We start from the raw sequence: 26911 nt of genomic DNA, 5'->3' as shown, positions 1-26911 counted from the left end.
CTTTACTCGTATAATGTATGTCGAAGGTGGGGGGTGGAGAGAGTCCGCGCGAAATTATATTCGAATACGGTCGGGGATGTATTGTTTGCATTGTCGAGAGCTGCACCGGATATGGCGATACTGACACACCCTTTCGTCGGATTGCAGCGAGCAAATTGGGAAACGTGATTTATGCGGGAGATTATTTTTTTACTTCCACCGAAGCGCTCCGTCATCGGTGGGAGTCGAAATTATTTGGCGTTTAATAAAAATCCAATAAAAGCGTATAGCGGGGGATCTTAATCGAATTGAAACCCTCTACTTTTCGGTTCTACCTATATTAATTAACACGAAATAATTGCACGATTTCCGAAAAACGAGTACAGAAAAAAAAAAAAGGTTCTCACATTGGGAACAAAGTGACATCGCGGGATAAAGTACATATAGCATATAGCTCGAAAATCGGAGCATCACCCCCGGGTACGAAGCGCGAATCGCCAAGCGCGCGTACCGTAAATCTTAATAACCCGAATCGTCCTTTCGCCGCAAGTGATGGCCGTTCGCCACAAACACACGTACACTCGCGAATGTGATTAATGAATCTTAAATACAAACGATCCTCGAGGGAATCGTTAAACATTCAAGCTCGAGGCGCGCGTCACCCGAGCCATTAATCTCGGTGTTAATAGCCCTTCCTTCCTATATACGGGAGGGGGTATCGTGCATACGTTTGAGCTTTGCTTTCACCTTAAAACTTACATCGTCGACTTGCATAGCGGTCGAGATTAACCGAGTGACAGAGGTATAGTGATTTTTATCGGTAAGGTTTGCTCAACGAGTACAGGTACGCGCGATTCATTTTTATAAATTCCCCTTCATGTGATTACAAAAAATCATAACGCAATGATAAAGCGTGCCTCTTTATCTTAAAAGGGGGTAATGAAGGAAAGTGAATTCAGGTCGTCCTATATTAATATTAAAATTTTATTTCGAGGCAAAGAGGAAATTTGCGTGGGTGTGAGGAGAACAAGTGTCTTGATTAACGCAAAAGTGAAAATTGTCAAGTACAGAAGTGTGCTTCATGTACAGGTGGCTTAATGAGTCCCGCGATCCTCGTAAGAGACTCCACTTTGTACGAGGAAACTTTCCCCAGGATTTTCTCAAAGTCGCTGTTCTAACTCCTTCTTCGACAATGGGTCGTTATTATCGCTTACAGATAAAAAAAGTTTTCAATTTTCAATTAAAAAAAATACGGCTATGTTTGCGAGTAAATACACATATGCCACACGAACGATTCAGCGAGCGAGTTTCACATTGTCTACATCACATCCCAAATGTGCAAAAATACTTTTTAATTTACAAAAAAAAAAAAAAAAAAATCTTTTGTTTCATCTTCACGTTGTTCAACCCAAAACCACCAATGGCCTCTTGCAAATACGTGCAAAAATCGCAAGTCATGCGCGCGCGCGCGCGTATCCACCAAAAGGGAAAATTCAGGAGCCATCATCCGGGTGGCGCATCCTCGAAAGTTTTGGCTTTTACCGCATGCGTGTGCGTGTCTAATACACACATATGTATACCTACAGAGGAGCACGTAGTGCGGGCTCTCGCAAATTGAAAGTGCTTTTCTGTTTGCTCGCCGCTGTCGGAGAGATATCGTCGCTTCTGCCGAAGGTTGGAACAGCACCGAAGTTACAGAGGCCCCACGTGAGGGTAAAAATCAAGACTAGAAATCCGACACAAAGACACGTTTCATCTATATACTTTTGTAAACTCGGATGGGATTAAAATTTCTCGAAAGAGGCACACTCACCGGGAGGGGCTCCATCATCTGCAGAGTGTACAACGCAAGCTCTCCTTGTTGTGTTCCTGCGGATTCGGAATTTATATATTATGCATCACAAACAGGGGGGGGGGGGCGCACAGTTTGGCGTCGGAAAAGCCAGACGGAGCCGAGGATGAGCTCCTCGAGACTCGCCACTGCGATATTAATACAACGAAGGGGAGGAAGGGAGAGAGGAAGAAAAAAGGAAAAGTCGATAATGGGAGGAGAGTCGGCAAATTGCCTGCGGCTTATTATATGCCCTGTGGAGGGGCGGAGGGGGCTGAGGAAAAGGACGAGGGAAGAGCCGGCAGGACTCACCTATATAGGGAGGAGGAGGACGCAATATTGGTTAGCATACATTTGAATAAATTGGCGCTCGGCTGCGGCGCTTTCATTAGGCCCATACAGCCAGGGGATGGATTTTTACAAGCCCGTCCGGCCACCGGTCTGGATTATCTTTCGGAAGGGATGTTTGCGTAATCCGTTGTTCGGTGGAGGCGGCTCCCTCTCTCTCTTTTTTTTTTTTTTTTTTTTTTAATAAGCAAGTCTTAAATCTCTCGTGGAGAGACCGGCTGGATGTTTTCAATTGGCGCAGGCCCTTTTTCATTATTAAAAATAAGGATCGAAGACCACGCTTTTCACGAAAAATTGCTCCGAGTTGCGTAGACCGACTCGTTAGCTGGTAAATCCTCATTGCGCCCCAATCGAGAACAATCCAAAGCAGCCCGAGGAAAATATTTTCATCGCCATACCTGTATACTCACGAGCGTAGCCAACGATGGAAGAGAGGGATTGGAAAGCTCTCTCGAGAGCAGAAAGAGAGGAGTTAAATCGATAAAGTGAGCGAAAACCGGAAGGGTTGGTATGTACACACACACACACACACACACACACACACACACACACACCAATCCGTGACTTCTTCTTTGTCCTTAGCGGGGTTTATCCGATTCCCGGGCGACAATGAGGAGCTTTCCCAGCTTTCTATATACCAGTGCCCCTTTTGCTTTCTTGCGTATGCCTTTGACGTTCGCGACAAGGAGGGAAAAAGTCGGATTCGTTTGTCGTCTTTAGAATCAAGCCGAGCTCGTGCGTACAAGTGTGCGGGTGTTGGGTAGAAAAAGAAAAGATCGTGACAAGCGAGCGTGAGAAGGAGAGCTTTCATTTTTATTCGTATCCCTTTTAAATCTCATCATCTACGAGATGTACGTGTTAACTCGTGTGACCCTTGAAATTCCCCATCTATGTACACCCAAGCACACATTATGTATTTATACGCATACCATGTACCAATAGGCGCGCTTACACCACAATTCAATCGCTCAGAGTAAACAAAGGGTCTCCGGAGATATCGAAATCTCTTGATCGGAATCGACGGTCAAACAATACCGCGGATAAGCGGATACAGGACCTGTCGAGGGAAACACTGACGAGGCCATATTACATATATATATCTTTGTTTTTTTTTTTGAGCGTAAATTACCGGCGCAGTCGATGAGAAACTGTAAGAGCGAGAGAGAGTGCTGCTTCGGAATGGGATAAACAAAGAGACACAGGGATGAAGGGGTGGGGAGATGAGTGCGCTGAAATTGTGCGTGGATCAATAAATCGCACGCGCGGGGAAAGAGAAGGATAGACAGACATATATGTATATATAGTTGTAGAGCTGTGTGTGTGTGTGTGTACTCGCTGTTTCAGCGCTGGAATATAAAGGGAGCTTACGGGGATGCGGGTGGCTGCTACTGTTTCTGTCGCAAGTTGTAGTCTTTCGTGAAGAGACTAGGAGGGGTCTGGAGTATAAGGAAGGAAGCGCGCCAAAGTCAACCGATGCGACGATAAGGATTTAGGAGGGCGCGCTCTTTTTCGGTGGTGAGGGCCCCGTGCTCTCTCGGGGGGTCTTGAGCTTTCCCCAACCCCCTGCTACAGCCTCTCTCCTGTACAAACGAGTAACGTTTGGATATATTATGTCGCTGCGACTCTCGTCGACGGACATCGGCCAAGGTGGCCATTCGGTATACTGTCGCGATAACGCACAATATCGCTGGCAGTGCAAACCAGGGGTGTAAGAAAAAGCATTGAGTCTTCCTTTCGGTGGGCGTTTTTTTTCATGTGTCACGCGTCTACTCAGTTTCGTTCTTTTTTTACTGGAATCCAACAAGATATACCGCTGAACAATGTACCTTTTTTATGTACATACGGCATCGGCGCGAAAACGATTTATGACCATCTTTATTAAACAGCCATCATTTCTTGGGCAGGTAAATTGTTTGTTTCACCTTTAATTGCGTATTTTTACTTTTTAGAATATTTTTGACGTTGTATTGTACAATGATGCTCGATGTGCTTCTGTTAAACAAATAAAAATTCTTCAAGTATTTATGAAATTGTTGTTTTTAAGTTTTTTTTTTTTTGTTCCAGTACACGTGTATGAAAATATGCGCTTACACAATTTGTGGTTAAAGTTTACCCTCAGATTTTTAAAATAAACTATATTTGATTAAACCATACGACGGTAGGAATGGCTTTGTCAACGTTACGTACTCTTTCTGGCTCATCCCGAGTCATGGGTGGGATAAGAGTTTAGCCATTAGAGAAGAAGAGACTGCTCAGAAGTTTTTTGTTTTTTTTCTACTTAATCACGTAATATTTTTTTTTGCCATCAAATGGTACAAAGAAGATACATCGATCGGACGCTCTTAACTGAAAAAAATGTTTGGCTAATCAATCCCGACTTTCGAGACGGCCTTGATCCAAATCTAATTGTTTTCCTTAATTCTGTTACACAGTATTTTTCTTCCAAGTCCTAAAGAAACATTTGTTTTGGTAATTCAATCCCTCGAGCGGTGGGGGTTTTTCAAGGCTTGTCACCGGACAATCCAAAAAAACATGCAGTAAGACAAAATAAAAATGATACGGTTGTTCACCGCACACAATGTTATTTGCGAGGGGCTGTGCACTCTGAAGTCTTCGAAAGACATCGAATGCCTTACAAAGTCCTTTTTTAATGACTTCAAGCTACAGGCACTCTTGAAGTCCTAATAAAACACCAAAAGTCTTTTCCAAGACTTCTAAAGACTTTGAATGACTTTTTTAATTACTTCAAGAGCGCGCAGCCCCTCGGTTATTCGCACACATTAAATTTCATCTTTCAAGCGAGTCCAAAGTCCAGCATACCTTGATCAACGCCAATCCCATTCCCCACCGAGTACCCCCCCCCCCAGTGGGCGTCCACATTATTTTTATGCGGCACACGCTGCGCCATCGTCACCCCGCACACATGCACGTGGAAAAAAAAAAAAAGAAAAATCGCTTTTCCAGCGATGAAAGAGCATCACCAGAGTGCCAAGAGGTCGTCTCGCGTTTATTTTCTTCATCTCCCTGCGTGCACCCCCAAAGCACGAGTGTTCCGTGCCGTGCTGCTAACGAAGCTAATAGCAAAAATGACTAGCAACGCTGCCGATGCGCGCACACGTATACACACACACACACACCTGTACCCGGGAAAGCCATCCAAATATACCCACGAGAGAGAGAGGAGGTGTTATCTCGTGCAATCAACGGTGCGGGCGTGTGTTACTCCATTTAATTTATTCTGCAGGAGTCGTCTTCGTCAAGGGGACCATACGTATATGTACGTGCGGCGTTGTATATCACGCGGTGATTGTCGGGAGTAATTATCACGCCAGGTATGCGCAGTCAACGCGGAAATTGGAGCACAGACGCGATCTGATTATCGTTACGGTATGTATACGTACATGTATATGACTCTCGAGCGATATCGACGTCTTGGGAGAAGTTTCGAGGTCGCAGTGGAGGAAGTTGGTGCTCGAGTTCGCCGTGCGGGTATATACGTTGGCTTGCTTGAATTATAAAGTTGCCAAGTGCTGTGGTCGGCATTTTTTCATTATAGATGGCCCAGCCATTTGCTTGGACCATGTGCCATTACATGTGCTGTATCGTAAGGATGGAGCTTTTCTTCGTACAATACAATTGAAGTTTCAAGCATTTACGGCATGAAGTACCATGGCTGTATGCCACGATTTTTATTTTGTTGGTAAGTACATACATTTTTGGTATATTTTGTAACTGCACAATCTCGGTATTCTAACTGGAGACCATCACACGATCATATACGATTACCTTATTTCTGGGTGGGTTGCACTTTTGGTCGTACGAAAGAGTTTCCGATTTGGTTGAAAGTAACTCGTACGTATAGGCATTTTTCCGGGTTCGTTGTGTAGCAACCTCGAGACGTTTTTTTTTCATTTCGTGCCCATTTAATGGTAAATTTGCAATTCCTCACGAATGGTCCTCAACGGTGCGTTTCCCATTCGAGAACCAATAAAACATCCCTAAATCTAGAAAAGAACCACCCCACTCTCCCTCCGATCCCACGTACACCCCACTCCGAGCTCAATTTCAGCCGAATAACGAAATCCACGTGTATACCCTTTGCTCCGTAAAATACGCTCTCGCGAGAGAGCCTGAAAATGTTGAGCGAGCGATTATGGAAAACGAAAGCAAGTGCAGGAGGAACGGGAGCAGATAGTTGGCGCGAGGAAAAGACTTATGGGGCGAGGGGATTGCGAAAAAAAGCAGCTCGCGCGGGGATTACGCGCTGGAGGGCATGCACGTGGGGGGCAGTGGAGGAAAAAAAAAAAAAAAAAAAAGCTTGATTTATTTACGCCCTGCCTGTGTCATGGAATTGAGGGTGGAGGGTGGGGGAGTGCTCTCTGGTACGGTTCTTCTTCACCTATAACATTATGTCTTTCTCGCGTTTGATTTATCAACCAAAACGGTATTACCAGAGTTTTCACGGTCTTTCCTTAATGTCTACGGACACTTTGGAACATTACCGCTCCAACGGCGTTTGCGGATGGGCGTTATTTTTCAGTGACTCTTTGCTGTCTACTCTCCAAATTTTTAAAACGTCACAACTGTCACAAGTATACACAAACTTCTCAAAATACCAAACGTACGGGTCATTTCACTACATTTGAAAGCTTAATACTCGTAACAAATTTTGAAACAGCGAATATTCACTATGAAATGGTAAAAGTTTCCACTATGGTTAACGGTTCCATTGTTTCAATAAGTTGGTTGCTCATAAAATTACTTGAAAATATTTAGATTTAGAACATACATCGACTGGGCGAAAAATAGGCGATACCCTCGTTTAACACTATTTCTAGAGAGCACGTCACCCGTTCGATCGTACATTTTATTATTCCGACGAAGAGTAAACAAACGTACGACGCATCAGCTCTAAACAATCGATTAACAAACTGTCCGAGTTATTAGACGAAACGCCAACCGAATGTCCCCTTACTAGCACGCGTCATACGTCACGAATAAAATTTAGTTTTTTTTCTTACACGACATCGCGCACATATACACGGACAGACAGAGGAGCGTCACAGCCCTGCCAAACGCAATTACGCAGCCCCGAGGACTCAGCGTCGCGTGAAATCGGAATACCCATACACACACGAGACTGGAGTGGGTGCGCTTATACAAATCAATCAGAGATATGCGTGTATAGGAAAGAGAGGAGGGTATATAATACTCGAAAACGGCGTATCCACAAATTGCTCCGCAGCAGCTATATATACGCGGGAAGGATGAGCGATTATACGAAGGATTAGTCGCGCTAGTATACCCCTGTATGTATAGGTTGGGGGCGAAGGGGGCCATTACACGAGTTCGCTTATCCATTATAACGTGGATTTCTGGTGTACTCGGCCTGTACGGATCAAAGTGTATATATATGGTACATCGCGTTTTGTAGCAATAAGGAATAAAAAGTAAAAGTGTATACCTTCCCCTTGCGACTCTATAATGGCGTACAAAATGTCCAATTAACTTGCCGCAAAATTGAGTATCGAGCGGTTTTCCGGTTCCCCCGTCTATACGCTTCTCTTCTCTCAATCGTTTTTTTTTTTTTTTGTTTTCAGCGTCGCCGGGTCGCCAAGGTTCGGCCAGCAGAAAAATCTGGAGTGGCGCCAGCAATTCCACCAAGGGGGGGGGACGAGCGAAAGGGGGAGCTTTTTCCATAGAATTTTTATGGATTCATATACACACGGGCGCGCGCTCATCGTCCGACAACCCTCCCGGCTGTCCCTCCCGCGTGTGGGTGAATCTCGGCTCGAATCGCTCGGCGCATTATTAATACCCTTTTCTCTGCCGTTGTGCCCGTGTATATATATACATACACCTACACGCGTTGGGATGAATCTCGTGTCACTGCGGCCTGTTTGGCGAACGACCCGACTTTTAGGGAGTCCATCGCAGTACACGATCGTTATGGATTATTGAGGAGCAGCCCCCCCCCTGAGTTTTTTGGACCATACTGCGGCTGGTATACGAAGCTCAACTTCATTAGTCTATACGGCCGTGAGCCTTTGTCCAACTGCGAGCGAACGAAAGAATGACTTTTTCCGAGCACAAATGAAAAATGTATAGTGTGTGTGTGTGTGTTCCATCGTTTCGGCTTTTTAAAGGACAAGTTTGATGAAAACGTCGATGGTACAATACGTTGTCGGCGAAATAGTTTCTATGGATAAAGTTATTGCAATTTTAATCAAACAATCTCACGACCCTCGTGTATGGCTCATTTTATCATTTGTACTACGTATGATAAAAATACCTACGAATTAAGTGCTACAATTTTTGCATAAAAATAGTACAAAAGTCTCTCACTCTTTTTTCTCAACTTATAACATAACAATAATAATCCAGTAACACGGACACGGACATTTCATAAGTTATGAGACTGATACATGTTAGCTGAAGAAATATCTCTCCATAGCTCGAATGAGTATACAGAGCCGGTTGCAACATCTGACGCAAGGGTATTTCTCGTGCCTCATACGTATATTATAAAGGTACACAACCACAAATGCGCATCGTGTAAAAAACAAAATTGAATATTTCGAAACGAGAGCACATCGCACGTAAGTATATATATCTATGTGCTAGCGATGCAAATGCGGGCTTCCGTCAAGAGTGACGCGAGAGTGGGATAGTGCAGCGGAGGGCTCGTGTATAGTCGGTCACGTCGGGGGGGCCGAGTATATTATATAGTGTTCGCGACAGGGCTTCTTCCTGTATACGCCAACGATGCCCCGTGTGAGGGGGATCACACTGATGGAGATGATAGCAATTTGCCGAGCTGTTCACAGGCGCCGGATCTCTTCCTCTCATCTCAGTGGTAGAAAAACTGTGATGTAGCCTCACTCGAGGAGTAAATTTGGACGGTTTAAGGATTTTGTACGCGGTGTGCGTTTGTGTTGTCGTGTAACGCAAATGCGAACTCAGAGAACGGGACGAGAAAAATCAGCGTAGGGACACGTGTCACTTTGTCTGGATAACAGGGCAGATAGAAGAGCCACTCGACAAGTACAGAGTGACACAGGACTCGGGAGAGGGCATTTCACGAAAAAGCAGCAGAGAATTTCCTACGAGCTGTGGAGAAAAAAGGAATAGTTGGAGGAAAAAAAATCAGGAAAGACTTGCCGTTGAAAAAATATAGCTCGGGTATTATCGTTTTTCATACAGATACGACGAAAAGGACGATAATACACGATCTGTTGGATAAGAAATTTTTTATTTTTATTTTACTTGCTAATGAAATAATGTTTTTTATAAGTAATTGTTACGCCCTTTCAATATTTATAAATGTATCAACGTGTGTGGGTAATCGCGGGCTTGACTCTGAGGAAAACATGAATGATGAAAAGTTAAAACTTCAAATGACCGTATCTCTGCAAATCGCGCAGATGTCAAGAAAAGAACATTAGTTCGGGAATCAGCGGATTAAAAAAAAAAAACTTTTTCAATTGTATACTTTCAATACTTTTATTGACACTCTATTATCTCTTCGGAGAGTAAATTATGACCCACAGAGTAAGTGGAAACCATATATCTGGCTTCGGTCTAAGGACATTATTTTTGGATAGTGAAAAATTTCATACGCTCTGTATCTCCATAACGAATATTTTTCCAAATGGTTGGTCTTAGCTACATTTTACTGATAACTCAAAAAAGCCTGTATTATGTATAAAATAGTTTTACACAGAACAGTTCAAGGCCAATGTTGGCAAAAAATGCGTTATACTCTCGCTGCCAAGCTCTCACGCTCGAAAATCGTAAATCCTTGAAAAAGGGGGAACTTGGAGGACCAGCTGTTGGAATCGCGTCGGCAAAGAAATATTGAAAAACATCGTATGCGACTCGAACAAAAAGTCGTCCCACTGATGCTATAGAGCGCGGATGTGTATGTGCTGCGTTAATCGCTTCCAGCTTGTGTACGGCTCTTTCCATTGCTCCCCTTTTCCGTCTTTCTTTGCTCGAGTTTTTTTTTTTTTTTTTTTTTTTTTTTCTCAGACTCGCAAAAGTTTTTTTGCTGCTGCTCGGTTACGCTAATAGCTCCTGGAGACAAATATTTTGCTAATTGAAGTAACGAGGGGATCAGGATTTCGAGTTTTTTTTTTTTTTTTTTTTTTTTCCTCTATGGAGTGAAAAAAAAAATTTTTTAAATTACATTTTAACTTCAAATGGACAAAAATGAGTCGAGAAACTTCTGATTGTCGTTGTAAGGTGATGAGGTGACCAATCGTATCTACGTAAGAGTATACCCACATATATGGGATTACAACAAAATCCAAACCATTAATTAACTCATGCATTTATTCTTCACAGGTGTGTTCACGCATGTTAAACATGGGATATTGTGTCTATACATGTAAAAAGCAACTATACATATGGTTAATCCCCGAAAAATCAGTCAATGCGACTATACAATATATTGTATTTATTTGTAACAATTTGTAATGAATGAGAAAAGGCCACATTTTGTCAATCATCTAAAATTTATAAATATATATATATATGTTTTTTTTATTGACAATTGACTAGTATAGTTTCTGATAGAAAAAACAATAGCTGTCAAACGTCAGTATTTTTGAAAATGTTTCTACAATGATTGAAAATGTAGAAACGTAAGCGTGACACGTTTTAGCTTCCAGAGTGACCATTGTTTTTTTTGGTGTAAATATTATGCTACTTCCCCAGCGGCGTACAAAAAAAAAGCTTTGATTTAATTTTAACAACGAAAAACGTTTTTCGTGGAATCTCGCACCCGTGCGTATGTATGTATAGGTATCAAGGAAGAAGAAAAAGAGACGGACGAAAGCGCGACACTCGAATCACGTATATATACGTGAGAGCGAAGGGAAGAGAGGCGGATAGACGGGCGGATACGGGTGGATGGACACCATATATAGTCGCGCGTACGTGTACGCCGATGACGATGGCGAGGAATGCAAGTTCGGAAATAAACTATTCAATAAAAAAAAAAAGAAATTATTTGCTATATGAATGCATTATTTTTGAGGAAACATGCGCCACCAGTTACAAAAACTACTATTGTTTCAATTAAAAAAAAAAAAAAAAAAAAAAAATTGAAATCAAAAGTCACAATTTTACTTGCACGGTGTAATACACGTATATAAATTACCTGCGCTGTATACACGTATACATATATAAATATACAAGTCTGTACCGAGGGGGGCTGCGTCCAACTAAATTTGGAAATCACGCGAGCGAGAGACTCGTGGTTCCCCGTCTTCCTCACGTGCACGTGTGCATTGTTGCTCGAGGAGTTGGCCGAGGGAGGAAGAATAAGTACATATGTATACATATATATAGAGATCGAGAGGAAGTCTTGCGCCTTATTCAAGCGTATACCTATAATGTATATATACCGCAACCCCCCACTCGAGCGTCACGCACAGATCATGCGTATATACATATATTATATATACTCCTATCGCACGTGCAACGCGTGCGTATGTGCGTGTTATTAAAGGCGCTATTGTACTAGCATTATCAAGTGCAGTATATACAGCGCAGCTCGTTAATGCGCATACAGAGCACGACTCTCTTTGCTTTGCGGGCACGTTATTCCTCGTGTACCATATATAGGCTTGCTTTGATAAAAATAATAAATCAATATTTTGGCGTCATCGACGCTTACCTTACTCTTCGCCTTCTACTTCGTTTAATCATTAGTGCTTACACTTTTGTACTTAGGATATGGGTTATTTTTGCCGGTCAAGTGACCCAAAGAGCTGCCCATTGACGATCGACAACCCCAATTGGGAAAGTATCTTTCTCTCATCTCCATTCGACGATACTCAAGTACAATAATTGTATGCTCGCGATGGTAACAACGCCAATGCAAATCGAGTCCGAGAAGTTGTACACTTTGAACCTGCAGCCCGTACCGATTATTCTTTCCCTTCGAGCTCGTAAATATACCCGCCAAAGGGGGGGCGGAGGAGGGACCAAAAATAAATAATTACACAGTTATCGCTCGTTGGCCTCCCCTTGCTCTCGATCGAAATCCCGAAATAGCTATATCAACCAGAGTGTGCACACAACATACACGTGGGTATAGGCTCACATCTTATCCATATATATATATATATAACATAATATATACTATGTAGCGATCCACTGCAGGGGAGCACTTGTATATATATATAAATATGTGCTCACGAAGTGCAGCAACCCCTATCTGTGACACTGTTTCCTAGCTATGTATAGCTACGCTTGAAAGGGGGAGTTAAAAGACCGCTGATGAGCACCCACTATACCTCCCGCAGCACAGACAGACACGGACAAGCGAGTCGGCAGGTGTAACGCATCAGCATCCATACAATTTAAAACGCTGAATCCGCATTAACAGCACTACAATGGGACAGCTCAGTGCCGTGTAAAAGTACCGTGCAGAGAGAGAGAGAGAGAAATGGCACTCAGGGTCGAGAGAGCCGGCGCTCCAGATGTACACGTATATAGAAAGAGAAGGGGCTGTGTGGCGCCTCCCTTTTCCCTCTTGCCCTCCATATAAACTTGTGCTACTGTACATATACATAAAGAGCCAGAGGTAAGGGGACTCACTCTCTCACTCTCTTTCTCTTAAAGCTCGTTTTAATTAAACATTTCTTTTTTGCGCGGGCGTCGAACGGGGGGAGAGGACCCAGAGATTAACCCAGATAGGTATACCGTGCCATACATTTACGCCTCTCTCTCTCTCTATATATATACATATACGTATTTACACTCTAATGCAGGTGGTACAACTGCATATATACGTATACTAGCTAGCTTGTACTTACGGAGCTCCGTTGCTGCAGCGGATTTACGAGCGGAAGAGCCGAGGTAAAGAGCCATGAGTGTTTTGCTTCCCCACCCACCCCCCTCTGACAGTGTTTGTAATGGACTGGTTAATTCGGTGTGTTGCGTCGCGTCGTGGAGCCGGGGGGAAAAAAATACGCCCTTGACGCAACCTTTTTCTATCATCTGCAGCGCAAAAATTTTTCCATCGACGATCGTCCAATTTAATCCGTAAGATATACGCTCAGGGTGTGGAGATCTACGTCGACTCGGTTTGAGCGCAGCCTCTTTCCTCTGTGGCTATATATTTTATATACGTGTATATACCACTTGCATCCGAGTCTCCGGCATCTTCCAAAGCCGGTGACGCTTACCCGACTATATACCACCCCTCGGTGTAACTTCTAATCCACTTCGCGAGGACTTTGCAGTTTGCTTTACGCCTTTTTGCTGCTAGAGCAAGTACTGTATATTTTCGGGACGGGACTCTCGATCCCCCTCTCTTATCTGTTCCACGTCGCAATTTTCAGCGGGTGGCTTTGCAAAAATCTTTATAATACCGGATGATGGAGAAAAAAAAAAAAAAAAAAAAAAAAGATCAATTTGTGCGCGCATCGAACGTTGTAAATTATATTATATTGGTACGGACGTGCAATTGAGAGCGATGATACATTACGGTAACATCCCACTCGGCAGGAAGCTCGAAAGAAAAAACAAACAGACCGATGTATTACCTCTTGATACTCGAGTGTATAATCTACGTGGGGAGCGAACGCTCGCTATGTACGTATATAGACGCGATGAGCCACTCGAGATATACCCGCGCTCCCACAGTGCACTGCACAAATGTATAATATGGCACATAAGTGCAGAGATCAATTCTTCAAATGCCGTGCAAAGTGTGCCCTCGTGTATATATACATACACATACTGTAGCGGTGCAATGTAAATTAGACCCTCTGTAGATGAACGAGCGAGAGAGACAGGAATGAAATGGTTCGAGTGCCCTGTACCCGTTAATGCCCGAGTAAATGTAACCATCACGCGTGTTTACTTGAACTTTACCCTCTTTTTTTCTAGATATCGTGCAAACTGCGCGTACACACGTACGCGTCCCGCTGATCTTTCAGGGATTATTAATCCATCCGATTACAGTGTTTGTTTGTTTGGCTCGTCTATCCTTGACAAATCGCGTGTATCTTCACCCAAAGTCACCCCGAGTCATCCGTCATTGGGTAGATCTCACTCATTTTTGCGGAATCAGAAAAAGAAAAGACAGATATCGTACATATACACTCGATGCCCGTGGATCGAGGACATTAGTTATACGAGGGGAGTGAAAAAAGGGGTCCTCGTCCCGCCACCAACCATACGAGGATTCTGATTTTCTCGCGCCAACTTTGCGTTGTAGTGGTCCTCCGTTCGGTAACCGTCCGATGAAAAGTGACGCGCGCATAGAAATCTCGCCGAAGGGGTGCCCATGTGAGATACTCTTGTCAGGGACGAGGGGAGGGGGAGGGGCACGCATCGCTCTACCCCATCACCCGCTACTCTTGACGCCCGTTTCGTGATACACACGCTCGGGGTATATTAAAAACACAAAACGGACTTTGATTCGATCGGGGGGAGAGGCAGCGTCGACTGTATCCATATAGCTGCCTCGGAATGCGACAGTTCCCACTTACAGGCCAAAGGGGTGAGCTTTTACTCATCACCATGCGGGTATGGGCTATTTAATTTCGGCGCTCTCTCGACTCTCTGTACACATTATATTATTACGTAGAATCGGAGTACACGGGCGTGGTTCTCGATCAATCAGAGATGATGGTGCCACGCGTGCAATGGTTATTGTGTTTTCTGATCCGTCATCGCCCCCGTCAAATCAATCATACCCCTTCACCCCTAAAACAATGTTTTACGCGCGAACGGGCGGCGCGCGTAACTCGATATGGAAATCCGCGGGGAGACTAAACAGATGAGCAAATTTACAACATACTCTCGGCAGCGTTCGATCCATCATTAAACAGAGAGCCATCGAAGCGGGGGTGGGGTGGAACTGTACCGCACACGCACAATGTACTGCAACCCGATTCAGCATTCAAAACCCACCTTCGAGCACACGAGCTCAAAAATCGCACATGGACGCGAAGGCGTATATATATATATACATAAGCACGGAGCAAGGCTCGTCGGGTGATAAACAAAGCCACCCCCTCGTGCACGCGTTTTCGGCGCGACCCCTCGACACACACACGCAACCGTAAAAAAATAGTGTGTGTGTGTGTGCACGCGGCGCCTGCGCGAGCGACCGCGTGCCGGTAGCGGGTGGCGGGGTGTAGCGCCGAGGTCGCGGCCAGTGAGCCCCCGGCTGGTGCGCCGCTCAGTCGCTCCGCAGAGCTCGTCGCGCTCGGACACGTCCTTTTACATCGGGATCCCACCGTGTAGAGTACTGCTCTCGGAACTTGTCCTTTTTTCGCAACAGCACGGACTAGTGGCTTGTTTTTTTTGCTTCCCTCGTCTGGCAACCCTTTCTTTATTTCTTTCTTTCTTCTTTTTTTTTTCATTTTGTTTTTTCTGCAAAACCATTCGAGTGCCAAGAGGAGTCTTACGTGGACGCTGACGCCGTTCCGGGGCTGCTGAGACTGCGGCCGTTCTTGCAGACTCTGGAAAGGTGCTTTTTTTTTTTTCTCCCTTCATCCCCATTTGTATGCCCCGCGTAGCCGTACTGCGGTATACACATCCCCCGTAAACGCCGTCCTCCGTTTTGTACTTTCTCCGTCTCGGGGATTAGCTCCGTTGATTTATACCAGGGGGATATATATGATTGCCAGTTTCGGGGGGAAACATCACCCTCTCGAGAGAAGAGGGGCTTACCGTCGTTCGCCCAAAAATTGAGTTTTCGTCATTTCTCACGTACGCGACCCACACGCGAATCCATCTCGATAAATCACATCGCTATCAATCAGCGCGCGCGTGTGTATTTTCCACGCCACCGAGATCGGGACGCGTGACGGGAATCGTAGCTCGCGCCCACACCACGTCGGATCGTGTACAAAAATAACACATTTGCATTTACACCCCCCCCCCCTCTACGAGGTGATTCTCGTACCTGGTGTATCATGCGAGTGTTTGCAAAACAACAACAACAACAACGAGGGACTCAAACGAGCGATCTCGGAGTTTTTGCCGGCAACTCCCCCCCAAATAAAAAGGAGGGACTGTCGGTGAAAAGCTCGCGAGCACGTTTTCTGCCGGCACCCTTTCGCACAGCCAGCTGTACACGAATACACGATAGGGGATAGGCTGGTCGTTCTTCCCCGCGTGGAGTTTCATTTTTCGCGAGATCGATCCCTCCTGTGTGTATACCCTCCGACCGATGCTGACTCGTACACTTTTGGTATACATACACATACACACAAGTGCGACGTACATAGTGACGGACGGCTGGGGCGGGGGTTCTTTTCATCGCGGGCGGAGGGGAGTGGAGTTTGTTGGCCAAGAGATGGGTTGAAATTGCCACTGTGTGCGTGTGCAAGTACAGTGAGTTTCGAAGCGTATACATATATATATGTACGTGTGTAAATGTACGTGCCAAGCGGGAAGCGAGGGAGGATTACAGTGGCGCGTTTTAGGTCGTCTCGGAGAGAGAGAGAGAGAGAGACGACTGGAATTTTGTCGGGAGGGGATCAAATGTTATTAGTAAGTTTGATGCGGTAAGTGGTAGCCGGGCGTATACGACTGCCGGTTGAATTTATTCGATGATAAGACCGAAGGGATTTTAAGGGGAGAGGCAGATGGGACGGGGGTGGGATCGAGATTTCCTGGACTCGGAGTCCTTTGTGCGAACTAATTGAGGATCATCCGTGATTAGGTTTGCTGCCGTGGGTGCGATAAAATATCTGTTTGATGTGTTGTTTGGGCTGGTTTTTTCTTTTTTATTGGATGTAGGTTTTCGTAGATCAAATCTAGGATTATTGAAGGTAATGCTGACGCAGGACTCGGATGAACCTGTGTAGATTTCGACTCAAATAATCAGTACAACATTTGAGAAAAAACATCCAATTTCACGATTTTCATACTTCAAAGGAGAGCAGTTTATCCCTGAAACCCGTAATGTTTCAATTACCCTAATGTTAAATAACGTACCGTATAATAATCGTTGCGAAAAAGGACCAATTAAACCAATCAAGAGTCTTATTATATACGAAAAAAAAAAAAAAAAAAAAAAAAATCGTCAACCGCAAGAGCAACGCGAATCTAGTTGGCCTCAAGCGCCCACGGGGTACGAGTAGAGATTCCAAAAGTTCCAGCGAGTCTTTTTACATCCACGCAAGCAGGGAACGGAGGGTTACCTCAAACACACGAGCATCGCGTCCCACGCGCATACGTACAAAACGGTGGCTGAATTAAGTAGAGCAAGTTTTTGCGGGCAAGGCTCTCTCACTTCTTTTTCTTCGTCCTACCCCTCCCTCGGCGCTCGTACATCAAACTACGGCCCCGTGCAGCAGGTGCACGTGATGATTCGTTTTCTTCCCTCCCGCCCGTGCCTACAAAAGCTCATACACACGCACACGTATGGCGTATCTCCCTTGACGACCCCCACGGGTTTTGGCTGAATATTGGCTCGGAGGGAGACGGCCAGTGCTTCGCCACCCCCCAACAACTTGGCGCCAACTGCGAGCAAGACAAACGCGCCGGGGCTGGATATTCCTCTCTCTCTCGTGTGTTGACACGTTATACACCCTGCACGGGTGGATTGATTTTCGGGCGTGTATTGTCCTATGCGCGCAACTGTACTTTCAATGCACTGGAGGAGCACTCGAAATGCCACGTGCGCCCGATTGGCTGGTAAATTACGTTGGACAATGCGGACCTGATGAACGATGATTTTTTATGCCCCGTGAAACGATCGTCGCTTAAAAGTATGGGGTACAAGGGTAGTTTGGTCAAACGCCCTCTCATCCGGAATCGCGAACACCCGCGTGTACCTGTGCAATATACGTAAAATTTCACGTTCACATACAAGTACGATGTACGTGCCCCGGAGCGGATCGGCCGAGGAAAGTGGAAAAAACAAGAGGTTGTTATGGGGCTTTAGCTTTGAAGGGAACAGCCGATCGTACGGGCCCTTGTTCGCGATTTTTCTCGATAGTTTCGCGCTTTTATCTAGCCTCCGCGCGAGTCGAAAAAGAATGGAGAGAGAAAAGAGAGAAGAGAGTAATATCGGCATAAAACCCCCTCCTTGTACTGCTCCTTAATGTGATTTCCGCTCACAAAGAAAAGACGGCGCCGGGAATATAAAGCAACCCACCGGCTGTGGATCGATACGTCCTGTATATGTATATGTATACCCTACAGACGCGCGAGAGGTATATTGTCGAATATATATATACAAGAGCTCGTGTAGCGAAGAAGAGGAGTATGACGAGGAGGGAGGGGGGGGGACTTTCGCAACGAGATTACATGCACACGTGTCGCGGCGAACTCCTCTTTGACGCGTCGTAAATTTTAGCTACGCGAGTGAGAGAGCTGTAGGACCTACCTATGCACACGTATAGGCTCTGGTGTGTCAGCCAGCTGGCCCCCATTGTTCCTTCCTCGAGCTCAACTTGTCGTCGACGCGAACTCATACTGCCTCAATGACGAGGCTCTCCTCGTATAATTGGCCAGGATCAATCTGTACAGCTCTTACGTGTAATTATACTTTTCGACACAAGACTTGCATAAGATTATCAAAGTGTCATATGCTATACAGTTAAAAGTGAATCTCTGATGAAAAAAAAAAAAAAAATCCTTTTAAACGCAAACATTGGAGGGAATGGAAAAGGGTGTTTTCTGCACGCGGTCGCGGGGTGACGATATCCCGGATGATCTCTGCAGGGAAAAGGGGATGAGGGCTCAAAGGGAGCGGATAAAAATTTGTGCGCGCGTTCAGCGGTCGTTTGCCTCGCAAAAAATATAGATCCCGAAATTTGAGCACAGCTAGTGGATTTTGCTGAGGTTTTTTTTTTTGTTTCGAGAAACCCTTTCAAACGGAATGATCAGACTCTGGTTTATACGCGCACAGGAGATATGGAAAAATGAGAGACCAAAGGGGGTGGGGGTCGACACGGAGCTGAATGTCAACGAGACCGAGTCTTACGTGCCACGGGGAGTTGGAAAAGGAGAAAGTATGCATGGGGGTTGGGGGTGAGAAAATACAGGCAGGGGTGGGCTTACAAAAGCTCTATTTACATGGACGGCACGGAAGCCGGGAGCTTCCATTTTCACACACATACGGACGAGTCGGACGGGGGTAGCGTACCGAAACACCTTTCTTGCGGACGTGTCCCTTTACCGGCTCTGCGTACGGTTCGGGTTTTGTGCGAAATGCGATCGGCCTGCGCGTGACAGCTACACGGGCATTGTTCGCCAGCTGATGCCGTCGTACCTGGTTTGCTCATTTGAAAGGAGACTTGCACAGAGTACCGGGGTTTTGTCCGACTCGTAATGTTACAGAGAGACAGTAGAACATGTACATACTTCCACAAAGTCACACACCCCTAAGCTAAGGGTGTTTTTTTTTTCTCTGCTTATTTTTGGATTTATCATGTGAGCGCAAAATTCAAATGAGAAACGTTTACGTAAGGTGCCAATTTAACCCTCTCCTCTCAAGTTAATGACGAGCGAGGAGAAATTAATGTGGAGCTGATATGTTTGTTGCCTCATTTGGTTCCAAAGGAATCTGATGATGTATTTCACCGAAACTTGTTTTTCTACCCCCGAACCACGGCATTGTACCCGCTTTAAGAGCTCGCGTATTTAATGCTTCAGTCCTTCTCGTTTTTGTAAAATTACAGTTATATGGTCTTAGCCCCAGGGGGGTGACGTTTTTATCCTCGTAAACGAGAAAAAGACCCGCTCCTTCTTGCTCCATTCGACGGGATCTTGAGCTCAGCTTGCACCTATATACACCGCTCATCTGCTACTCCCGAGGTAAAAAAAAAAAAAAAAAAAAAAAGACAAATTTCTACCGTAATAGTCGCTCTCTCACACGTTAATTTTAACACGACTCTCGGGGGTAGCCAATCAGCGTGTATCAAATTCCGTTCAATGCTCTCTTTCTCTCGAGTTATTTTCTCCCTCCACGGACTACGTACAATGACAAAGCACTTTGAAATGTTTTTTCCTCGCCAGTGGGGCTCCGCATCTCTGCTCTTTGAATGGAAAAATTCCTCTCTCTCCCTTGGATGGCAAAACTTTCGCATGTACCTGCCCGGGTGCGCTCCGTCCGTCCGTTTGACCCCGTGAACTTTATAATTGAGTGCAGAGCATGAACTTTATTTCGCTGAACCGGCGAGTCCGAGCATTTTATTCTTTTGTTGCGGACGAGCATGGAAAACTCATTAAACGCGACTCTGCAGTTCGAAAGTCATTATAATTTTCCCATCGCATCGGGGATGAAGTTGTGCGTCGGATGTTCCATGTTTGCTCGCCAAAATGAGTTTTTTTTTTCCCCCAGCTTGTATCACGCAGTATCAATGCAAATAATGAATGCAAGGGGAGGGGGGGAACAGATGAATTTCCAATAAAAGTCAATCCCAGTTTTAATTAAAAGCACAGCTGCCGGGGCACAAGGGGCATAAAAAAATCAGCACTGCCGTTCGATAGCTTCAATACGTGTATCCCTCACCTTCGCAAAGTCTTGATTTAATGGACTCCTCCTCGACGGAACCAGGCGACTTTTCTTCCCGAATTCACGATAATTTCTTTTATCCGAAACAGGTGGTTATAGAAGCAGCGGCTCTTCTTCGTCGTCGACTCTGCCCCTTTTCCCACCGTCTGATCACGAAACTCTTAGCCGGCCACTTTCGTTATCTTCCCGTATAATAAGTGTTTAAAATTCACTCGGGGAAATTTATCGCGCGGGAGCTGCACGGAATTTTCTTGTACGTACCATCACTCGCACCCCGCCTCATCGACAAGTTCTTTTATTATTCAGCGATTAGCATGAAATTTTCCAAGCAAAGTGAAAGAAAGGGGGGGAAAAAAAAAAATTCAATTCCGCTAATTGACTTACTCGGCTACTTTTTTCTTTTGCATAATACACACTGGCACGGTTCAACCGTCCCTCTTTCGAGCGGCAAAGCTGACTCTCTCGGCCAGATTGATAACCGTAGATAAGGAGATTCTGTCCTTTTCGCGCGATAAGGGCCCTAGAGATGTAGTATACCAGATAAAAACGCAGTAGCAATTAACACCGCAAACACATAAAAATCTTTCTTATTTACTTGCAGACACACCCGCTCGGAAGAAATGTCGAAGAAACGAGGGGTGAGCGGCGCCGTCGAGGCAAAGGGCTCGCATCCCAGCAAATTGTCGGGCCGGATGTGATGGAGCGTTGCCGTCAAAAAGGATCACAATGATGGGACCTCGTGAGGCGCAGGGCCAACCAAACGAGCGATAAAGAAAGAGAGGGAGTCATTGCGCGGGGCACGATGGTCTCGGGCTGGTGTCCGTGCGTGCCCCTGGGTCGCAGGGAGTCCTCCTCGAACCAACAGCCGCAGCAGCAAAAGTCAAAGCGCGCCGGGCCGTTTATCGTCAGTGCCGCGGCTGATCGCACCGACAGGGTGCAAATGTTCTACCACGAGAACCACGGCAAGTGCTGTAAAAAGCTCCTCAGATACAACGGTTACCCCAACAAGGTATGTCATTTGTATGCACGCGTTTCCGGGAGGTGTAACGGTATGAAGAAATTAATAAACGAACCTAGCCTCGCGCGAGAGCGAAGCTCGTAACTCAAAATTAAATATCAAGAGCCGCCCTATACTGTGTGGCGCAGACTCACTAAAAAAAAAAAAAAAAAAAAAAAAAACCTCGGTCGGAGCGAAAATTCCCTGCCTTTCATCCCCGGCTGCACCACCGACACTAATGGAAAAAGAGAAATTCTCGGAGCTCCTTCATATTATGCTCGTTTCGTGTGAAATTACGACTATCTCCCGCGCGTTTTTACCATACATTCGGCTTTGTGCTCGACCGACGTGGCCTCTACCAACAACCGCTCGCTCTCTGTACAAATATCATCCGTGGGGGGAGTCTCTCGTGTAAAGTAATGAAACGTAACTCGATTTCGACCGAACGAATGGGGGTCGTGCGAAAAGCACACGCACGAGGGGAGGGGGGAGCAGAGGCGAGAGGAGGAGTTGGTAAATTTTACGCGTGCAGTATGTAAAATCGAAAACGAAGTGGAAAATTCACGCCGGAAGGGACGCGAATCTGCATAATTCGCCGCGCGAGTGTCTGTACCCATAGTTGAGGGGAACCAAGAAGAGGCGACAATCGCTGTCCTGTGGGAGGTAAAAGAAAGAAAAAAAAAAAAATATTAACTAGTGAACGGTACTTTGGCTACTTTTGGAAAAAAAGGCGATTTGAATCGTTCAACGAGGTGTAGTCAAGAGTCAACTCTTCTCCAAATTTCTTATTCCGATGACCATTTGCGCCATGACTTTGTGCAACATTAATGCTTTTTTTATCCACGTAGTAAGACCAAGTCTCAAACCTTCTCTTACGTGCGCCGTATACCAAATACCAGATTGTCTGAACCATATCATACGACGAATCAATAATGGAAATTTGCTACACCGCAATTGTTCGGATCGTTGGTTAAGTTTGAAACAATAGTCGTTGTCAGTGACAAACGGTACAAGAATATTCAATTCGCTAATAAGTTTGATTCGTACGCATCGAAGGTACATTTTCATTCCACCAAATTTAGATGGTCATTATAAAGTAAGATCAACACACAATGCCTCCGATACCCTCCCGGTAACTTTGATCTAAAATTTATTCCTCACCTCGCGCGAATAAAAAATTCCTCATCGACGACAAAGTACCGCCTACGACTCGGTTCGATGCACTTCCCCCAGGAAAAAAAGCCCCATCACTTTACTTTTTTTTTTTTCTCCTCCGAAGCTAACCTTATCCTAATACTCTTTCCCTCCTGGACCCCTGTGGAAAAAGATATACCTGTGTACATCAAAAGGAGCTTCCATAGAGGTTGCAACGGCGCCTGCAAAGTGCCGAGGCGAAAGGGAGAAAGAGGGAACGGCCAAGTTTTCTATTCGTCGATGTCTAAAAGCGCAGGGAATATTAAATTCCTGGACCGATAGTCTCGGGCAGTTTTTCCAAGAGTAAGTACAAGTAGCCGATATTCAAAAAGCTCGGGGGGTTAATTCAGCCTCGGTTGGCAGCAACAGTGGGGAAACACAAACACAGTATAGGGACCGACATGGGGCAGGGGTGGGCAAACTATGTCGTAGAGGGTACATAGTTTCGGATTTTCAATACCCAGCCATTCAAATCCACGTACACACGAGCACACACATGGAGTGAAATGTAGTGAGTGAGGGTCACGGTGCACGTATATGTGTAGATAAAAGTTCGACCTGGCCTCCCTTACCCCCCTCTGTACATATATACACGAAAGAAGAGGACTCACGGGCGAGTAACGAGAAACTTTTCGAGGCCCCCAACTTTAACCCTCGAGCCGAAGAGTGTAAAGGGCGAAATTGCATTTTATCGGCAAGCTCCGGGAGCTTCTATGTGTACCTATTACCCCGACCGTCTTTTGATCTAGCCAATATCGCCGAGGAGCTATCTCCGACCCTTAGGTAAATCCATTCGGATAACTGCAGTCGATCTCCAACTTGCCATCTCTCTCTTCTTCTTTATTTTTTTTTTTAACCCTTTTCGCCGCAAACGAGCGGTTATCGAGTACTTTTACTTTGCCGAGTGCGCACTCGAGGCTACACTACATAATACCTACACGAGGAGAGCACGTGTAACGCACCACCCTTTTTTTGCTCCCCATACGTGGGTGTGTGTGCATGCGGTGGTGGTGCGCGAGAGAGTATTAAACCTCGATAGTTTTTCCCCGACACCTATCGCCCCGCACTTATACGTATATGATCCGAGAAGGAGTAGGGGGTGACGATTAATTCGAGTGAGTCCGTGCGGGGTATCCACGGGCGCGGTTGTAATAAAAAGTTTCGATGGATTTCTCCCTCTCTCTCTTGGGTGGCGAGGCATTAGGGAAACCATTACCCTGTATTGGCCCGATAAAACTTCCGAAGAAGGCCAGATAGATTAGCCCGGGCCCGCGAAGAAAAAAAAAAAACTATTTCGCATTTGGGCGGAGGGGACGGTTACAAATTTTCAATGAAAAATTTACTCCAGGGCGCAAACTCTCGGGTCGTGTCCTGATTTTTGAAACAAGATTCCGATCGCTCGCGTATATGTATGTATACACCTGCCTGTGCGCGGAAAGTGGCTCGAGCGCGGTTCACCTCTCGAGGGGATACTACGTGGCTTCCGGCTGATCTACTTCCGCTCCCTTTGGGGGATGCTCGGGCGACTGGCCGTGTAAAGATCTGTCCTCCAGGATTTTGGTCGCCAAGATTAACCCCTCGAAATTGCGCGGTTGCGAAAAGGGAAACCTACTCCCGCGATGTATTACATGTTGCGGTGAGGGGGGGGGGCGTTTTAATTGAAATCACGGCGTGCATTATGCTCGGGGGAATTTCACGCTAATGGAACAACAAAAAATAGGTTGTCAACATGATATGTATATCGTGGCCAAGCAGTTTTTTTTTTTTCTTCCTTGGTCTGATTTGATTGGCACGTGTCGCCGAAGTAGAGAAGGAAGGAGGGCCCGTACAAAGTCATTGGGAGATAAATCGACTCGTTATCCGCACAGCTATTGTATCGCGCGAGTGTACGGGTGGGGGAGAGAAAAGAGACAAAAAAAGGATAACCCCCGTTCGAGTCACGTTTCGCGGGAACTGGGCTAATGCCTCCGAGAGTTTCCAAACTCTTCGGCTCGTGGAATTTCCTTTCAATAACCCTCCATTGTACCCAGTCGCTCCGAGTCATTTGGAAGCCACTGCCGTTTTTTCGTTCGCGCGAGATGGACTCTTCTTCCGCTCGTATTCCACGGGGAGGAGTCCACCTGCTTTTCCTCCCTCTCCGAGAGATCCTCGGGTCCAGCATATTGCACTGTGGTTTGAAATTACCGAGTTTTTTTTTTTTTATTTCAAATCTTTCGTGTAGCCCACCGGTTGGAGACAAAAACCGCGCAAATCGAAATTTTCGGGGTCTCTGGTCACCAAAAAGTCGTCCCGTCAACTGTTAGCAAAAGATTCTTGGTATGAATAAAATACCGCGAAAAAACCTCGATCCTTCCCCCTCGAACGTCATCCGAAAGTTTCGCAAACGATCGAAGCCATTAGGCGCTCCATAAGGGGTCGGGGGGAAGAGAAAAGCGCCTTCCCATGCTTCCTTTTTTCCCCTCACCGTCACAGCCATTATGGACAAGCAGCGTAAACTTATCCAACGAAATTTTGCTCTCCAGAGGGAGGGGGTCCAGTTGAATTTTTACGAGCACACAGGGTCGCCTCGGATAACTCACGTATACGGGTATCAGGTCGCGACGTGCCGTACGGAGGGTCAAAGTTCACGGGCTATCTATCCGTGTCTGGCCGCTCGTCAATTTGCTCCAGGATTTTGTAGCTTATCCCCTCACTTGCACCATATACCTATATATACGTTAAGCTCGCGAATCCAATTGGAAGGGGAAATAAAACTGTTTGATTTCAACAAGCACTAGAATCGAGCGTATTTCAATGCATATACGTATTCATTTTTTTTTTTTTTTCGACGATTTTTTAGAATGAAACGAGGAGCAATAAAAGAGTATCGCGCGCATTAGCTCGGAAATATCGAGCGTGAATTCGAACAGTAACGAAAGCACAGCGTTTGCATCGTACACGCGCGTAAAAATATCGAAGCTCGATAACCCGAGCAGACGAGCAAAAGTTAAGCCAAGCATCATTTTGTCGGTATGTTTATTATACAATACACGATATCCACCAAAGTCAAGTGTGTCTATATACACGTGTACCAACGTGTGCTCCCTACCGCTTTCGGACGAGAGCAGTTTATTGCTGTGATTGATCGGAAGCCAGCTGCCGCCACATCAGAGCCACCCTCTCGAGCCCAGAAGGAAATCATCCCCCGGCAAATTGAAAGCTCCGCTAACGAATGCCCGCCCACCCTCCTCGAGAGCCTTTTTGCAATTGCGATGGAGACGACCTTAAAGGGGAAAGGAATTTTTTTTTGTATAGAGAGGCACTTTTGATACTCCACCGTATACATATACGTACAGATGGGCAAGCAAGAGGGATTTTGGGAAACAATGGTTCGAATTTTCCCGTTTCCCGGCCACTCTCCGATCCACGGCAGTTGTGAAAAACTGTTCTCCCCATCACTTTGTCCCCGTTTGCGATATTTTACAGCAAAGAAGAACACCCGTACGAGAGCACCTTCTTTTAGCGTCAGTGCAATTTTTTTGTCGCGCGCGCCCGCACGTAATGCGCTTAGCGTTAACGTGGAATCTGACGCAGCGTAGTAGTTTGGGAGGGGGGGGGGTAGCTATATTCTTCGCAGCGGAATCCTACACGTAATTACAATGAGTGCTAGCTCGGGCGTTTTTCACGAGTTATATTAGCGTATACCTATAAGGTGTTGGACCTCGAGGTAAAAACAACGACGTGAATGCAATTTGCATCACCCGTTAAAAGAGAGCGTGTAAGTTGGCGTTTATTATATACAATACATTGACACGCGCGCAAGAAAAAGGTACTGCTTGCAAGGGAAAAATCTTTTTATAGACTGGGATATTTTACGCTTGCCATGAATCAATTTTCCATCCCCATGGATTTCTGAGCTAAAGAGAAGTGTCGAGTCAACTCGAGCGTAAAAATATAAAAAGAGATTCAATGGGTTGGAAAAAAAGTTGGAAAAAAAGAAACTCGGAACTTTACAACCCCCCGAATAATTTCGGTTTGTGCTGCACAGCAATGAAATAGTTGCAGTTCCTCGCTATAACGCAGG

The 26911-nt window shown here is 45.5% G+C and overlaps 1 protein-coding gene across 1 annotated transcript in view; it reads left to right on the top strand.

The window, feature by feature from the left end:
* The first annotated feature begins 15585 nt into the window (after positions 1 to 15585).
* LOC106638354 (uncharacterized) overlaps positions 15586 to 26911 on the top strand; it is a 39043-nt gene continuing 27717 nt past the window's right edge. Inside the window, exons 1-2 of the mRNA XM_014351472.3 lie at positions 15586 to 15653; positions 21259 to 21666. Of these exons, the coding sequence (XP_014206958.1) occupies positions 21460 to 21666 (207 nt within the window). The 5' untranslated portion in view covers positions 15586 to 15653; positions 21259 to 21459. The remainder of the gene's footprint in view (positions 15654 to 21258; positions 21667 to 26911) is intronic.

Source organism: Copidosoma floridanum, unplaced genomic scaffold (assembly GCF_036245765.1).
Source record: "Copidosoma floridanum isolate Cflo_tuat_1 unplaced genomic scaffold, Cflo_Japanese_pri ptg000019l, whole genome shotgun sequence".
In the NCBI taxonomy this organism is placed as follows: Eukaryota; Metazoa; Arthropoda; class Insecta; order Hymenoptera; family Encyrtidae; genus Copidosoma; species Copidosoma floridanum.
The sequence above is the reverse complement of the archived record's forward strand: the minus strand, read 5'-3'. Positions and strand labels throughout refer to the sequence as shown.